The sequence below is a fragment of the Lonchura striata genome, chromosome 2, assembly GCF_046129695.1.
Source record: "Lonchura striata isolate bLonStr1 chromosome 2, bLonStr1.mat, whole genome shotgun sequence".
Lineage (NCBI taxonomy): Eukaryota > Metazoa > Chordata > Aves > Passeriformes > Estrildidae > Lonchura > Lonchura striata.
The window spans coordinates 113,227,429-113,246,194 of record NC_134604.1 but is presented as its reverse complement, the minus strand read 5'-3'; the positions used below and the strand labels follow the sequence as shown (position 1 = coordinate 113,246,194).

At 39.0% G+C, this 18,766-nt stretch overlaps 1 protein-coding gene across 5 annotated transcripts in view; it reads right to left on the bottom strand.

The window, feature by feature from the left end:
• DSCAM (DS cell adhesion molecule) overlaps positions 1 to 18,766 on the bottom strand; it is a 445,883-nt gene that overhangs the window by 373,214 nt on the left and 53,903 nt on the right. For 4 of the 5 annotated variants that reach the window (XM_031506212.2, XM_021527473.3, XM_077781696.1 and 1 more), the window contains exons 2-3: positions 9,034 to 9,351; positions 5,016 to 5,162 (exon numbers count right to left, since the gene is read on the bottom strand). In XM_031506212.2, the coding sequence (XP_031362072.2) occupies positions 5,016 to 5,162; positions 9,034 to 9,351 (465 nt within the window). Of the gene's footprint in view, positions 1 to 5,015; positions 5,163 to 9,033; positions 9,352 to 13,483; positions 13,509 to 18,766 lie in introns of those variants that run through there. The other variant, XM_077781698.1, reaches the window with a different exon arrangement.

Here is an 18,766-nt window from a genome sequence, read left to right as displayed (position 1 = left end):
TTGTGTTTTCTGAGTGCTGATACAACTCTGAAGAGAAGAATTAAACCTCACTGACACATTTTTGGTAGAAGGTAGCTTACATGTAGATCTATTAAAATTTTATATATGCTGTTGGTATTTAATAATTAAAAAAATATAATCTTCGCCTCACTTCACCTGGAATCAGAAGAAATTTTGCATGTAGAGCATTCAGGGACATAGGTTAAATATATGTTCAATGCTTGGGTTTTAGCAGCTGTGGTCAAGCACTGACATCAAAGCAAAGCAATAAACATCATTGCTCATCTCTACTAGACCCAGCCTCAGTCAAATGGCTGAACTTAATCCCTGTGGTCACCAGCAATAATCTAATTCTGATCACAGGACCCCTCTCCATAAAGAGTTTGTTTTTTTCTTGTACTGTGTACAAAGCTTGTGGCTGAAATAACAGCCCTGTGCAAACGGAGCCCTTGCTGCAATCTCCAAACCCCAGCAGAGCCCAAAGCTGTCTCAGATGTCACCATGTGGGAACTCCTGGCAAACTCTGCCTGCTTACTGCCAACCACAGCAGTCAGAAAAGCCCTTTGTGCAGAAAGAGATCCAAGAGCCCCCGAGTCCTTTAAAGACGAGACTTGAGGAGCTGTGTGTAAATAAATAATGCAATTCATTAGGCCAAATGTAGGTCAGTGTACAGCAGTGACACTTCCCAAGCTGTGGTCCAGTGTGACTAATTCCTGGCTGATGGAAGGAGGCTGGCTGGGAGGCTCATCACTTGTCAGCAGCACGTCAATCCCAGGGTTCCTTCAGGGAACCATGTTCCATCCATGCTCGCCCACCTTTCCTCAGAGCTGCTGTTCTGCACACTCAAATATGCCATATCTGTCTTTCCCCTTTTCTACTTTATTTTTTAAGCAGTCACAGTCCATGTATAAATCAGAGAGATTCTTGCATGGTGTGCCATTAGACAGGAAAATGGGAATTCAGAAAGGTCACGGCACGAACCTACTCACGATCCTGCTCTTGGCAGTGTTCATAAACACAGAAAAACTCAAAATCCCTTGCAGTTATCATGATCAGGGCAGGAGGCATTCCTATCAGAAATACAGAGTGCAGAGGCAGACCCAAATTAATTCTTCAGGCTTTGTTTACATCCATTCTTCATTCTGCTCTTCTCTCTTTGCTGATCCCTTCCACTGACCTTCACTTCCAGTAATCCCTTTCTGCCCTCCTTCCCCTATAACCACACCCATCCTTTGCTCTCCCCGGGACTAATTAAGACATGAGTGGGTTCTGCTCTGTGCTTTCACCTGGGCACAGCCCAATCAGCAGTTATTTCACTTTCCTTTCTAGTCCAGCTTCACAGTTCTGTGTGTGAAGGAGAAATGAGCCAAGCGTTTGACCCCCCTCTGCCTTACAGTTGCTCAACAGGAGCAGAAGCACAATCTGTGCTGTGGCACTTTCCTATTGCCCCATGGGTTTATTATTTTTATTTTTTAATTATTATTATTATTATTTTTATTATTTTTTGGATGTTATTACAAAAAAACCCTCAGCTTTGCTGAGCTCTTTGGTCCTGTAGGGCTTAGTCTGCTTTTAATGGTCACGAGGTCAGCACAAAGCTGATTCCAAAAGTCTCTTTTCTTTGGAAATGGTTTGTGAAGGAAAGCAGGAAGAGGGAAAGGAAGTTTGACCTTTGAGCAAGCCATGTGCAGCTATCCATCAGAAATCCCAGGGTGATTCTAGGAGGAACACAATGCTCTAGGCTGATGTTAGATTTTGTGTTTAGTGCCATTAATAAAAACACGTAAGATTTGGTTATGGGTACAAGCACAAACTGCACTGCCTTGATCTGCCTGTTATAATTCAAATTAATTTCAGACTCAGTTTCAAGTCAATTGACAATGCAAAATTCTTCAGAAAAAAAGGATTTTAGGAAAAGAGACTCTGTAGCTGCAGCTGCAGAGCTTGCTAGAGCAGTTACCTGCACTTTGTGAGCCCCTGGAGACTTCTCAGAGCTACCATCAATCCTCAATTTTGCTGACACTTCAGAGCTTGTCAGACACCACTGCAAAGTTTGATTGTTAAACAGTTGTATCCAGTGAAGAGAGCTGAATATGCCATCTCACCATTATTATTCAAAATGGAATTTTCCAGTAGGAAAAGATTTCTCTGTATTTGCTGTTGGAGCTCAGTGTTTTCTGCTTTTTCTCAAAATAGATTAATCCAAATAATTGGTTTTGCCTTGCTTTAAAAATCTTTCTTCGTGCTACCTTTGCCCCTAGAGGAGACCCTGTAAAATCTTTTTGGCCTCAGGTTTTCTGTCACCATCAGAAGAGAAAGTGTAGGAGCAAAACCCCAATTCTGGAACTGTTTCCTGACAGACTGACAAGCCCCTGCAAACCTTTCCAGACTACACATGGAAGCTTCACAGAAATTGGTATTTCTGGCTCCAAACATGGGCACCTTTCCCTTTATTGAACATGGAGGGTGATTTATTGGGATGCTCCTTGGAAAAGCTCTGGTAATAGGTCTTAATATGTTTCAACTCCCAATTACTTTACAATAACCTGGAGGCATGACATGAAATTGCAGCCAGGAAACAGAAGATGCTCTTGCCCAGCTCTATTTATTACACACTTGGATTACTGTGGACATCACTGTGCTCCCTGAAAACCAAATATACAGATGTGCCCAGGACAGCACACTGTGGCAAGGCCAAAAACATTGTACAGTTTTAATAAAGGAACACCCTGCTAAAACTCTCTTTCTGAAAAGGCAGGATGTTTTTACCCTAGAAAAGTAAAAACATAATGCTTTTTGGGATTTTTTTGTTTGTTTTTTTTTTTAGGAAGGGAAAAGGAAAGGGAAAGGGAAAGGGAAAGGGAAAGGGAAAGGGAAAGGGAAAGGGAAAGGGAAAGGGAAAGGGAAAGGGAAAGGGAAAGGGAAAGGAAAAGGGAAAGGGAAAGGGAAAGGGAATAAATGAGAATTTTATATTCTCCAGTCTTAATAGCTTCTAATACTTTCCTGTGTGCAAGAATCTGGTCTTGCACACTAAAAAAAAATACAATAATTGGGGTTTTTCATAGCATCCATTCTGATGAACTATGTTTTATTTTCATTTAAATTCCCAACTGCAGAAATGGGGGATTGTGGGATAATAAGAAACTTGCTAAAATTTGTAATAGATTTTTAATGATTGTAGCCTTGTCAACCATTTTCAGAGGGTCCATTAAGGAAAAAAAAAATTAGATTTAGATCCATATAATTAAATGTTATTACATTGTTTTATCCCCCCAAATTTGGGATTAAAACCAATATAAGCTAATGAAAATAAATTATCTGTAAGTGGCAGGCATAATGTGAAGAGCAGCCTTATTTTTTCCCTAATGAACAGATTACAGAGACCTGAGTGTCCCCTGCTCCAGGGTGAAGGAGGATTGAGCCACTCTCAGATATCACAGAGGCAGAAGGAATTCAGATTGTGTCCTCTCAGCCTATGTTTCCACAGAAAAGATTCATATTTTCTTACAAAAGAGAATGCATAAGCTTAGAAAAAAAAATGAAGGTAGTTAATCATGAAGAAATTAATGTTTTTTCCTCGAGCCAAGAGTCACACATACAGATGTACATGCACCATGTAGCAGATTATTTTAAGATGAAGCAAAATAAACACATCCATCCACTGTTGTGTTAAATAGTTACAACCATAGTTTAGAGAACTTAAGCACAATTCTGCATCCATATATACAGAATAATGGAAAGTTTGTTTTTGTATTAAATACAACTCTGACCTGTGCTGGCAATTCAGATATTCCAGACCTCTTTGTGCAAACACACCCAGCTGCAGTTACTCAATGACCAAAAATTATGATATTATCAAAATCCAAGAGAAGTGAATTTACCAAGCTTAGACAGTACACTAGCAATATAGAACAACAGATCATCAATTACATGGGTTTTAAATATCTACCAAATGCTTAGAAATGTCTTTGAATTATAATTTGTGAAAAAAATATTTCAAGGTGATGTCAGGAATCAGTAAAACATGGAGAGAAATTAAATCTATAATAGGAGCCATATAGAGACACAGGTATTGCCATCAATGACACAATTTGTCAGAAAAAAAAAATTATTAATATACTGAGGAGGAGTACAGAAACATTTCCACACACTTCAGCATCATAAACACAAACGTATTCCTGAGTAGACTGTACAACATTTAACTCAAACTATTTTTTTTTCCATTCTGCACAGCCCTGGAACAATACATTTCCAATTTCTGCACACATAAATCATTTGTATGTGTAACAACAGCTGCACTCTGCATTATATATAATTCAGATATGTACTATACTGAAAATATTTCTCCTACCTATTTGTTCTCCCATGAATTTCTTACAATATTTATGCATTAAAATGTTAGATTTTCTTTGCCCAAATTCCTGAACAATGCCTCACATTTTCTCCCTCTGTCAGTAAATAGATTAATGCACATAACTGCTTTAGTACAGATTGTTTCACTTCAGCTTATGGCACTGCTTAAGCCTCCACTGTTATCTGTGAGGTTATTTGGGATTAAAATGCTATGAAACTATAAATATTGATTACATACCTCATTTAAACATAACCAAACTAATTTAGATTCGGGATTTCTTCTAATCCATGAGTAACATCACTACTAAAAACAATTACAACCCAGCACATGTTTGTGACACTCAAATTTCTTTGGCATTGCAGGAGCTCTTTATCAAAGTTAAAATGCAAACCCACTGCCACAGCAGCCGAAAGCTGGTTTTATGTCTGGTATAAAACAAAAAAAACATGTTATTTTCCCCTCAAGCAGGCTGGAAAAGCAGGGCTGTCTGAAGCCTTCATGTCACACACACAGAGTCACAGGGATGCAGCAGTGACATCCCACTCAGAATCCAACCAAAGTAAACATCAGGCATTTCGTGGTGGGGGGAAAAAAGAAACAGGAAACATCTCTGCCATTTCCAGATAGGGGAAAAAAATAATAAAAAGCCATCAGAGCCTACCTGAGACAAGCGAGACTGTGTCTTTCTCCCATGAGACAACAGTGATGTATGCCTCCACAGAGGAGGGGATAATGCACTTGAACACTGCTACATTGCCTCTCATGGCTTTCTGGTCCTCCACACGGACTGTATAGGGTTCCCGTAAAACTGCAGGGACAAGAGGAGGGTTTGGGAAAGAAATGAATGAACTGCAGCCCCACAAACCACCTGCTGCCTCTGCCAGCCTTGCAAAGTGCCCCCATCGCCGTCAGGCTGTGAGCTCTCATGTCAGGGAATGAATCAACGTTTCCAAGTTGATACAAAACCATTCCCAGATCTTTTTGTTCCCTCAGCATCTCCATCTCTTACTCTGGGTTCTTTCCTCACCTCATTCTGGGAGGCTCGGGTAAGAACTGCATATTTATGTGGGTAAAGGGTGTTGTGTTTCATGTTATTTGTGCATTTTCCTCAGCCACATTTCCCTTCATTTTGTGCTCTGTCAAAGAGCACAGGGGTTCATGCAGGTGCTGTGTGTGAATTAGACATCCAGAGGGGAGAAGAGAAGGTCAGTGTCATTTAGGATTTTGAAGAAGTGAGAACCAAAGGAGAAAACTGATGGAGGTGACAGAAAGAAAAAAAGAAATATGTGTCAGGAACACACAGAAATGAGAGTAAGAAGAGAGCTACATTTGATTGACCAGCCTTGAAAGAGACCAGTTAGTGGAAAAAAAAAAAAAAAAAAAAAGCAGAAACAAAGTGGCAATTGTATTTTAAAAACCACATTATTATAAAATCCAATATGATGCAAAAAAATATTTTTAGAACCAGCATAGTATTTGTCTTGAGTTTGAAATCAATAATTTAATGGAAAAAGAGAAAAAAGAGCAACTGGATGGACAAGGTGGATAAAAGCACAACTAGAAAAATCATTCACACCACACTAAACTAACATTGCTGGGATGAGATGAAATTGTAATGAAATGTAACCACAAAATGCAAACAGCATCAAATTTTCAGGTCCACTGTTACCATTACAAAAACTAAGACTGAAGTTCTCCATCCCAAATATTGCTGTAAAAATATAAATTCTAGACGCTCTAATTGAAAATAAGTTTAATTAAAAATGAAATATCTTTTTTAAAAGGAAAAAAAAATCCATTTTCTATTAGAAGATAATAGTTTATAAAAGGAAATAATTAATTGCTAATCAAAGATTAGGATTCTTAACCCTGTTGTGACTGTTAAATTGATATTATAAGCACCTTTAGTCCCCTGACCTTGTCCTACACCCAGGGAATGGCCCACGGATCATCTTAACAAGGCTGATTTGTGCCTGTATTCTTGCTCCAGCCATCATTCCCAGGAAAGGCCTTTGAAAATCTGCCCAACTGATCTTGTCAATAAAATCCAACACAGAAACCATGCGGGGCACAGAAAATGGAAAGAAGCTTATTCATTTCCTTGCTTTAAAAAATTTACATTATTGTGATTTACGAGGCTCCTCAGATATTTCCAAATCATGGTTGTGACAGCTTCCATTAATTAATTGCTGATTTTTACTTTTTCTATTTTTTTAAAAACATCCTGAGTCTCTAGGTCATTAATTTATATGAGAATGTCACTCTTTGCTAAAGAAAAAAAAATAATAGACTTCTCACTGCCATGACTGCACAGGAGAGCTTGAAAATAAAATGGAGACTTTAAGTCCCATGTGGGACTGGCATGGAAGAGGATTAGGTTTGGGTGCCCAGGTTGAGGGTTATCATTTTTTTGAGAGGAGTTTGGGAATATATGTTGCACTATATCCCAAATTACATGCAAAACCACAATTACAATTATCTGTGAGCTGGAATTTTTCTATCTGTTGCCCATATTCCTGGGAAAAGGGGTAAATGAGCTCCAGACATTCTCAAGCTGACTTTGAGAATGGGCAGAACCATATTAGTCTTTGTGCTATGACCAGATTATCCATTGATTTCTTCTGTATTCTTAGGAAACCAATTGCTGTTGGAGTGCAACTGGAAGGAAAAAATTAGGGAAAAAAAAAAAAACACAAAAACCATGTTAATTCATGCCAGTATGAAATATTTTTCTGATTTCACATGAACAGAAATATTTTGCAAGCACCACATAAAGAAATGAACTTTCTAATTTCAAATTTGAGCAATCCGGGGTTTATCATCTGAGCAAAAAATACACTTGACTGCCATGCACAGAAGACTCTCCAAATTGTGTTTTCCTGTGACTGAGGGGTTACACAGCCCGTGGAAAAGATGCTCACTGGTAGTTGTGCTGTGCCATCAGCTCATGTGAAGGAAGGGAACTCATTATCCAAACCTCAGATTCACTGAGAAATTGAATTAAGTGGAGAAATGAGTGGAAATGGGGTAGAAGGTTAAAAAAGAAAAGAAAAGAGGTAGAGAATGCATTCTTGACTTGGCCAAAAAAAAGGAGTTGTTAAATACTGAGCCAAGCACCTACACTACCAACAGCAAAGTTCTTTTACAAGGTCCTTTTTATATTTGCAAACTTCATTTCTCAAGCAGAGGGAGAAGTCTTTTTTGGAGTTCCATGGATGAATGTTTTACACTGAAAGGAACGCAGAGCAGAGCCTTAGCCAGCAGCACTGCAAGTTTTGCCTCCTTTGTATCCCCACATTAGCTTATCTAAGAAATGTAAAAATGGAAGGCAATCCTGGAAAAAAAATACTGCCCAAAGGATGTTCAAAATGGAGCCACAGTATGGAGACAAAATGGAGAAAAATCCAAAGATAAAAATAAATATTATGTTGTCTCTAAATATAATTCTGCCAGACAACTTGCCCTCAAATCCAAGACAGTAAAATCAGAAAGACTAAAAGCTGAAAAACCAGAATGGAGATTCAAACATAAAGTTGGTTACAATGTGTTCATATGAATCTTTGATTTTCAAGGGTATTTCCTTTATGGATAACTAAATAATTTCAAAAGAAGCATAGATCATCATAGAACTCCCCATATATATAACATAACTTGCTTCTACTGGATGCTTCTTGTGCAAGAAAACCCACTTTCCTAGACTAAAATTTTAATGAGACACAAATTTCATAGAAACCTGGTTTTTATTCTTTGCAGCTTCCCAGCTGCCTACAAACTACAGATCTCCAAATGTTAACTTACTGTTAAGAAGAAGAGAATGCATTTTATTATTTAAAAAGAAAGTCTCAGGCAAATCTACTTGTTAACTCTTCACAGTTTTTGTTTTTTTTTTCCCTGTGAGACTCCTGTGAAGACAAATCTCCAGAGGAAAGGTTGCTCTCTTCTGAGAAAAACCAAGCATAGCTCCACCAAAATCAAAGAGCTTCCACAGATTTGCTTTTTCCAAGGGTCAGCTCCCAGACAATTTTTTGTTTGTTTGTTTGAATATTTTAATTAACTGAAGCAGCTAGACAAAAATCTTCAAAAGCTGTGCAATCATGTGTTTGTGTGTTGCAACAAAGGCCTGATTTTGATCCCTCTGTAACTCCCCACTGGCTGACCCAGTCAGTACAGAAAACAGATGCAAAACCATCCTCCTCATTTGCATATTTTAGCTTAAAGAGAAAGCACTGTCCATGGACCAACGTCAGCTTCTGAATCATTGCAGGGAACACAAATTTCTGTCTCAAAGCAAAGCACAAGTGATCACAAATGAGGAGGGGTGTGATTTTAGGCAAATCATTTCTCTTCTCTTCCAGCCCATGTACAAAATCCATCTTCTCACACTTTTATGTGTTCTTTAATCTGCAAGCATGGTTTGATTGTTGATTTGATTGTAATTTCATTTCTCCTTATTTTGTGCTCAACTGATCTTTGGCAAAGTAACTTTCTAATACCAAAATAATGAGGGGAGGGGAGGGGAGGAGAGGGAGAGGGAGAGGAATATTATTTAATATAGTTTAGAGTTTAGAGGTTACACTTCTAGCCAACCTCCCTTGATTGATATCTGCTGCTACTCTTTGAAACACCCAAATTCCCTCCCTCCTCAACCCTGTGCGAACCCAACAAAAGATTCCACTTACCAGCCTTAATGTGAACATCCTGACTCCTGATTTTCCCTGAAGGATTTTCAGCTGTGCAATAGTAAGTGTTATCATGGATTAAGTTATTAAAGCTTGAAGGAGGGAAGGGGAAAATTTGGAGAGTGCCATTGGGGTGGACGTGGCGGATCCCTGGGACATCGTAGATCTCCTCGCCCGTCGCTAGGTACCATCTGAGCGTCACCGGGGGGATCCCCGCTGCTGGACAGGGGACCAGAGTCCCTGTGGTGCTAGCAAACACTACCTCTTGCAGAGATGCATTGACAAAGTAGAGACTGGCGTGTAGCTCTTCACCGAAAACTGCAAGACAGAAAGGAAAAATAAAATAAAATAAAAAGCAGGCCTTGAAAACCTTGAGGAATTTCAGCAGCGCGCGACGCGATTCGACACCAACGCCGCCAAGTCAAACGCGGCGCCCGCCCAGGGAAGGTAATCAAAGCTAATCTGGATGCTAACGTCTGCTCTAATAAAATAAATAAATAAAATAGTATAATGTTTCTTGGTTTCAAAGAAAATAGCGCCAGGTTAAACACAGTGAGTGGTTTGCACCCAAAAGTAAACTGAGAAACCGCTTTCGGTGTTTTGGATACAGATCTGCCCACTTCTGCACTTCCTGAGGCAGCATTCTTCATACAACCTGCAAAAATATATCCATAATCTGCCTTCATAAAATTTCCAGAGACTAAATTTCTGCCTGGACACAGGCAGTTGCTGTTAGCATCCCTAAATTTATTTTTATTGTCTTTCCATGGCAAAAATTATTTATAAAGTCATAAAAGGAGATGAGCAAACAGTGAAAAGAAACCTCCCGTAACTCCTTAATAGTAACATATGTCTATACTTAATACAGATACAGCTTAGTAAATGCTTTATCTTTTGGTCATGTCTTTCTATCATTTTTTTTATCATTTGGTCATGTCTTTCTAGCAAAGACTTCTAAACCCAGGTGCCTGTGATAATCTTGGTTCTGCCATCCATGCAAATCCATGGGGTCCAACTCCCAAACTTAAACTGAAGATTCTGTATCACTAGGAAGAGTCAATATTAGTCAGAGCACCAGATTAACCCCTTCTGCCATGGACTATTCAGCTCTCACTGGAGGGATTGACATCTCCAGGTGGTTTAATGGCCCCCAACATTTCCTCTAAAGCTCTACAACCTCTGTTGGAGAGCTGATAAGCCTAACACATGATTTTTGTTTTCCAGTAAATGGTAGGATATATTCCAAGACCACCAATCTGCTTTGTATTTGCATATAGGGTTCACTTGCAAAAATAAAAGGTCAGTTTTTCTTGACACAAACAAAGATTTGGATGTTTCACTATATCTTGAATGCAAAGGATTCTGACAGGATTTTCTAAAGCAAGGCTGGTTAGGGGTCAGTTTTTGAAGAGGTGGCCCCACTGAAGGAGATCCCAGCGAGCAGTGATGTGACAGATTTCAGGGTAGCCTTTGTTTGCACAAGATAAATTCTTTCATCCTGCAGAAAGAACTTGCAATTCCAATGCCAAGCCATGAACTCTCTTGTCTAACTCTGCCACTGCATTTTATGATACTTTGGAGCACAAAATAGACTATTTTTTCCTCTTCTTTTTTGATAATTTGCAAAGATGCATGGTGGGAAGGTGTTGATTCTAAATATCAATTAGGAGAGACTCAAAGGAGAGCAAAATTAGTTCTGGGAATCCCTGGAAATTAAAAAAAGAGAGACACCCTCTCCAACAGGGAAAGATGCCTGGCATGCAGGAGACAGATACATGAGCGGCACAGAGAAGGCTGAAAGGCACTTGGAGCTTCAGAAAGGAGAAATTTCAACTCTGGAGCTGAGCTCCTGCATTTAGACGAGGCAGGTGCCAGCACAGAATAAAACCCCCTGCAAGAAAAGTTCCACCTAGTGGGTGAAATCCCAAAGGGGAACTGAGGCATCTGGAAAGCAAAAATAGGCACAATAGGATGAAACACAGGAAGAAGCTGAATCCTCATTCACAAGGAGCGAATAAGATGGTGCCACTTTTACATAATCACATTTCTAATTATAGTTGTACTTTGAAGCAGGGAACAGTATTGTTGGTAACATAATAGAGAACTGAAAAAAAAAAAAAACAATTTAGCATTGTTCATCTGCTGTACAAGCTTTTCTCTACAAATACAAATGAAACAATCAACAGGGCATTTAAATTTCCATTGGCCAACAAGATATTCACGTGGAAGTAATAAACACAGTTCACATTTGCCAGTTTTTATTATGCTGTGCTGCTTCTTAGCAGATATTCAAGCAAATCCAGTAGATTTCCTGGCCAAGAACAAAGAGGTAAATACCAAATTACGAATGCCATCAGGAACTCTGTTTGACACTTCCATAGAATCTAACTTCCCAATCAATCACAGCACAGCTGAACTAGAGACTCATACTAGCAGCACATAACAATGAATTTTTCCAGCTGCTTTGTATCCCCTGTAGAAGCTTTCACTACTTTTGACAAACTTTGCATCCATCAGCCAGTACAATAGTGCTTCAATTTAAGCCAGCATCTGCTACACATTCATCCTAATGGCAGCCACAAACACACCAAGATCCCTGGAAAATAATCATAGTGCTGTAATACACACACTTATACACAATGCTGACAGCCCAGATGCTTTTTGTGGAGGAATTCACTGTGTAAGCCATGTTGGAGACATCCAATTAGAAAAATAAGATTTCAGAAGCTTTTATTAAAAAGATATTTCTCCTTAGCATTCCATAGGAAGAAAGGGAGTAGTTGAATGACAGAACAAATGATTTATTGAAACCTAATTGAAACTGAGACAAGTCAAAGATGATGTGTAATTAATTATATGTTACTTAATGATAGAATATTAGCCAACTTAAAACTTTATTTTTTAGAAAGCAGAAGCAGCTCAGAGTCAGGGAAACTGATGAAAGTTACGGAACTAAAACAGCAAAAATAAATACCTGAAGAATGAAGAAGAAAAAAAGGCAAACATAGAAGAGAAAATAATATCCTAGGCAGAACCAGACTGAAAACTCTTGCAGCAGAGTGACTGCCTGTACAGAGATCACATCATTTCACAGTTTAAGGGAAGAAAAGATTCTTCTTGAATGAGGGTTATTTATTACCAAACCAATAATTCTTGAGGGAAACAAGAAGGAAGACTGCACCTTAGCAGTTCTCAGGTTCCCCAGCTGAAATGAAAAGGTGACAAACAATCTGCACCTGCAAGCACTTTGGGGCAGGAAGGCAGAGATTTGTGTCCTCAGCTGAGTGGTTAAAGGAGAACATCAAGAGTTATTCAGATCAAAGGACAACAAGCACTCCTGGAGTCTGAGGCTCAATAGATGCCAGGATCTCACTCCTAAAAAATGGGGAGAGGGGTATGGGTGAAGGAAAAATAGAGGGGAGAGGGGGAGGGAGGTGGACAAATTTTTCAGAAATTCAATCAGTGTTCCTTACTCTCAAGTAGTTGAAGCTGTGCCATTCCCATTCTCTGGACAGAGAGACACAATTCTGTCCCTCTGGAGAAGCACAGAGAGAAGAAGAGAAAACAATCTTTATCTCTGCTGCTTTGTTTTGCCCATGTGGAATGTGGTGTGGAGATTGTTCACCTGCAGGGATGGCTGGGTTGGATTCTGGTGAAGGTTGTTTGGGGTCAGTGACCAATGGATCCAGCTGTGGCTCGGGCTCTCAGCAGAGTCACAAGTTTGAGTTAGATAGGTAAGTAAGTATGTAGAATAGGATAGCATCTCTTTAAATAGTATATTCATGTAATATAGTATATTTTTAATAAAGCTATCCTTCAGCCTTCTGATCTGGAGCCAGACATCATCATCTCTTCCCTGAGCTGGGGTTTGCCACGTTTTTACTATACGAAGCAATAAGGGGAACTGAAAAAGCATTATAGCCAAGGAAATTTATCCTGATTTTCAGGGGGGACAACACTGCTGTGCTTAGCAAAGTGCTGAATACATCAGCCAGATGCAAAATTCCTGTTGGCATTTGAGAGCTCTCTTTTCAACTGATTTCAAGCTGATTCTTTACAAGCTGCTCAGTGGGGCTGTGAGCTGATCTCCCCCAGCCAGGGAACCTGAGCCCTGTGAGCCAGGCTGGGCAGCTGGAACCAGGATGGACACACAGCTGTGAACATCCAGGCTGGGTTTGGCATTTGAACACCTGTAGCTATTGCCACAGCTAAGAATGGAGGCATTTTTTGGTTTTAAAGAGGTGGCCTTTCTTCAGGCAGGTCACTCCTCCAGGTCTCCAGCTCTTATGGGTGTGCATGCTGAGCACTTGAAGGAATTCTGCAAGGACCTAGCCAATACCTCCTGTGATATTCCTGCCTATGAGAGATTTGTCAAGGCTTCATGAAGCACACCAGGCAGAAGGGGATGTCACTAAGGTGTGGGAGAGAGAATATCCTACATTTAAATGACAGCACTGCATCCAGCTTGGGCTTGCCCCGTGTGGGATCTGGTGACAAGAAGGGATCAGCACCAACAAAGAGATGAGAGAAGAAACACAAAAGCCATTAAACCATCTGTTCTCTTCCCTTCCTGCACATTGTCTCCCCTTCAGGTTGCTTCAGCTGCAAGAACATTTACCCTAAAGATGCCAAAAGTGAAAATTTTCCTGGAGCTTGCATGGAACAAAAGAAAATTTTGTATTTGTTCAACTCAGTTCCAGAATGCAATGCTGAGCCTTGGTGTTGTGCATAATTCCTTTTCATCATGTGCTCTTTCATCTTTTAGTAAGTTTAAATAACACTTCTGTGATTTTGAAGTTGTCTTTTTGGGCCTCATGTTCTTCCAAAGCCCTCTTCCCCTATTCTGCAATTGGCCATTTGAAGCCCAAGTTTTCTCTTCAGCTCTTGAAAGAACTGAAATATGGTTGAGAGACCATTCAGCACAATCAAAAATATGAATAAAATGTTTCTGAACAATTAATTGCTACTTACATTTAATTCACCTTCCATACCCTTTTCAAGGACTAAATGCTGTTCCTGTAATGTCTTTGCAAATGGAAAGTTTGGTCTTAAATGAATAACAATTTCAAACTAAGGGAAAAATTATTTCTCATCCATTTGATTAATCAAATCCAACATGAAATATTTATATAGCTAAATTAAAAGATATGAATCAAAGTGAAAGTCTGGAGCCAAGAGACCACTGAGATTATTTAGCTAAAATAAAAATCAAAACAGAAAAGATAAATTATGTCATTAAGCAGTTGACTGCACTCCTGCACCACAGCAGGTTTGTAGAAACAGCCTGAACTGTGTTACAGTGCAAATTCAGGTTTGCTACAGCTTTGGACACCAATGTTTCCCCTCTTTTTCACTTCAGTGAGGTTGTGATTGAGGGACTGAGGAGCAATCAAGTTTTCCTTCAGATTTATTGAACTGTATAAGGTGCTACCTTCAATAGTAATAATTTCTCACTTTTAAATACAGCTGCCTAAACACAAGAAACATAGAAGCAAACCCAAGGTGTATAATAAAAACAGAAAAAGAAAAATAAAGGAAAGAAAGGTCAGTTCTAAGCTCCTAGTGCTGAATTGGAATGGCAGACACCTGGGATTCCTTTTTACCAAGATGGGACAACACATTCCAGAAAAAGCTGGCATTTGGAAAAATTTTTGCAAACAGATTCCAAGCAAGATGAGACACTTAAGAGCTTTAAGGACTAAGAACCTGTGTTTTCTTATCAGCTCATCAATCTCTAATCAAAGTTTAAGAAAAACAATAAAATATTAATATCCTGCATGCCTTCTGCAAGAAGCCTTTTCCTAAAAGACCTGAGACATCATGCCTTGGGTAGGAGAAAAGTTTTTTGAGCCTTCTCCACAGATAATGTAGGAAAAACACAGCCTGGGCTCAGCTGAGACCCTGCCTTGATGGGGTAAATCACTCACTTCCCTTGGTCCTCCACCTCCAGCAGATAGGGAGGGATTGGGACAACTTCCCAACTTTCTTGAACTTCTCAGTTAACTGGAGAAGTTCAGCAGAGGTGCCCCAACATTTTTAGCTCCTGGGTGGATGTTTGCTGCCTACATTTTTGGACACGTGCAGAGAGTTCAGCCTGTCTGGCTCATGATGAGCCTAAAGCATCACAGCCTTTGCCTGTCCTCACACCTGCAATTCCTAAATGCATCTCAAGGCTTCAGAAAATTCAAAAATAGGGTGGGGATTTTTCGTTGATTTTCTTTTGTTTTGGTGCGGGTGGCGGCACATAAGAACATTTAGTAGAATCAGAGCAAGAAAAGACAAAGATCATGGAATATCCTGAGTTGGAAGGGACCCGCAAGGATCATCAAATCCAACTCCTGGCCCTGCACAGGATCATCCCAACAGCCACACCAGATGTTTCCTTTCGTCCCCAAAAGAAGACATTAAATAAGAGAAAGGGAATAAGGCAAGAGATTAAATAAGAGATTATTTGGCAAAATGGAAGAGAAAGATGAGAAGACAGGTGGGAGTCAGAAGGATGTGAAGACTCAAGAACTCCCCAGGATCTCATATCTCTTGAAAGATCTGCTATCAGCCAGACAGCTCCTTTTTCACTGGCCTGAAATCAGAGTAAAAGCAGGTAAGACAACATCATTGTGACCACAGTCATTGAAAACATATGAGGTAGAGACCCAGAGAAAACAAAAGACCCAATTATAGCAAAACAATTGAAAAAAAAAAATTAAAGTGAGAATTCAAGTCTCATTTTTCATATGGTCAGTGAAAAATATTGAAGTCTTCCCTAACCGAGGAAAATAAAATATTGATTTTTCACTGTAAATACAAATATCTTGTAAGACAATTTAATGGAATTAATCTAAAAAGCAGTCAAAAAAAAAAAAAAATCCAAACCAACTTTTGTAGGAAAATGGCTGAAGCCACCTAAACAACAAATTGTATTTAAGGAAGCTGAATTAACAGGATCATACTACAGGTTAATTACCCTGTTGACATCCAAACAACACAGAATACTAAGATAACCTTTTTTGCATAAACACACACACAGAACTGATAAATGAAACATTTCTGAATGCACTGCTGTGCCTTTCAAACCAGTAGAAACATTACAAATGCAATCACAAATATGCTGATTACTCAGTGCAGAGCACAGGGAGGGAGAGAGAGCCTGGGTGGGTGGAAGGGTGCAATGCTGATGAGCTGTGTCACTATTTAGGATGGTTTTTAATTTTTTTTTCCAAGATTCTATACTGGATCACCATGAATGAGATTTTAAAAAGAGAGATTAAAAAAAAAAGGAGGCTAAATTGGCCTTTTTTTCCTCCAATACATCTCCCCTTGATGAACTGAAAAAAAAAGCCCCTATTTGAAAAGAATCAAAACCTGATTAGACACTTACAAACAAGAATGTTATTATCACTACTCAATTATCCAGTAACAGGCTATGCAAAGTGACCTAGAGAAATTACTGCAGCTATTGTGGAAAGATCAGAGTGATGAGGCATTACAATAATCCATCTGTGATCGTGTCTCCCTCTAGGGGTTTTATCTAATGACTAGCACACAAGGTTGATAAATATTATAAATTTTATTAGAGCAAGGGTAAAGCAAATGTACTTTTACAACTTGGCTTTGATTCTGGCTCTGGACAGGGATTTTTTTTGCTTGTCTAAATTGGAGGGGATTTAACATTGCTCATTGTTTGAGGGGAAGGAGGGTAAAACACAGCTCACACGAGGAATAAGTTTCAGGTGGAAGCAGAATAAGTAACTTCAAGAACAGGAAAACAGCACTGGATAAAGATGCTCTGACCAGACTCCGCAGAAAGTCTTATTAAAATGAATTATTAAAATGAAGAATAGTGAAAGACCTAAAGAAGAACTATGAGATAATGCTGAAATCAAAATATTTTAATATGAAAACAAAATTAAATCAATTGCCCAAAATGATCTGATAATAAAAATATAATTAGCAAAGACATGGAGATATTAAACTAATACAATTATAAAAACACCAATTGAGCACCACCACCCACAACAGTTTTAAGTCAAGTCAAGAAAGGACAGCACAATTCTTCTCGCAGTTTAAAATCTCAAAATGCAGAACTATTTCCCATGTTGTATGTTGTGTAAGAGTAGCCAGTATTTTAGGGTTCAACAATATAAATTTGCTGTGTCCATCAAAAAACCCAACAAAAAAGGATGCTTTTTCAAATTGCTACTCTGATTCAATGTGCCAGTGCTCAACCTTTTATTCCAAAGGGTTACTCGTTCAAATCAGTTTCAAAATCAGAACCACTAATGAGGATAATTAAGTATGCAGTTGGTTTTGCCCACAAATAATAATCACTATGGGAAAAAAGCACTCAGCATTACATTATCATTCTCAGAGGACAGAAACTTCCATTAAATCAAAGCAGGCTTCCACAATTAAAAGAAAAGGTTCTTAGGTGAAACCATAAAAAGAAGCAGAACTCACAAGGCAGGGAGAGAAGTTTGGGTTTTGTTGGAGTGCACAAATGCAGAGTGGCAAATGCAATAAATGCAAGTGATGGGAGCTTTTAATCAGCTAAACGGGAATAATTTGTGATTAAAGAAAAATACCAACCAAAAAAACCCAAACCAAAAATCCCCAGATAACCATCAATCCATGGACAAAAAATATGCATCTGTGCTTCTTGAACCCAAAAAACAAATTCCACTCATTCCTATCATATAGAACATACAGCAAGAACACCAAAAGCAGTAAAATAGAAATTAGAGAAGAGCCTCAGATTTATTTTTCTCTCAAAAATATATTATGAAAAAGAGAAATAAAGATAATTAGATGTCTCTCAGGTTTTTGAAAAATTTAATTAATCCATATTTGCATAGATTTCTGTTAACTGGTCTATAAAATTATGTCTTTTTCCATAAGCAGAGTCATTATTTTCAATGTTTTATTGGCTGAGATTTAACAGGTTTAAATTTGGGGCTTGTCTTCGAAGTGCTGCAGTTGACCTAATGCTTCTGAGAGCGTCCAGGTGGCCACCAACTTCACATCCTAATGGGACAACAGAGTTTTACAAGTAAACAGCAAAGCCAAGCATACTTTTTATTAGACCTGTCCAGGAAGGAGAAAAATTTAAAAAGACCATCTCTTCCACACAAAAATGAAAGCAAAATAAATAAAAATTTTCAGTGAAAATAATTGTCAGGATGATTCACAAAGTTCCATGAAGAATGCTTTAGAGAAGAGCAGTCAACTACATTTTGAGTCTGGTGACTTGTCTGTCCCCTTTGCCACATCCCAGATGAAGACTCTGCCTCTCATGCAAGCCAGAACCTGGAAGTTCTTTCATTTGGATGCAGGGAACAGCCAGGACACCCTTCTGGGGCAGGACCTCATCCTTTGGGTTTTTTCTGCTTGTGGTGAGTGAGTGAACCCTACTGCCAGAACGACCCTCTCAGAAGGTCAATCCTGCCAACCACCCAGCTAGGAAACTGAAGAAGGAGAAAAACCCCAAAATGTCAAGGGATTTTTAAACCTCAACCTCTCAGCTCCATTATCCCACACTGTTATTCCTTTTGAGTACCTACAAAAGTGGCCCACAAAAGATAAATCACCTAAATGGCTTCAAACTGAAAGAAAGTAGATTTAGATGAGATATTAGGGGGAATTCTTTACCGTGAGGGTGCTGAGGCCCTGGCACAGGGTGCCCAGAGAAGCTGTGGCTGCCCCTGGATCGCTGCAAGAGTTCAAAGCCTGGGACAGT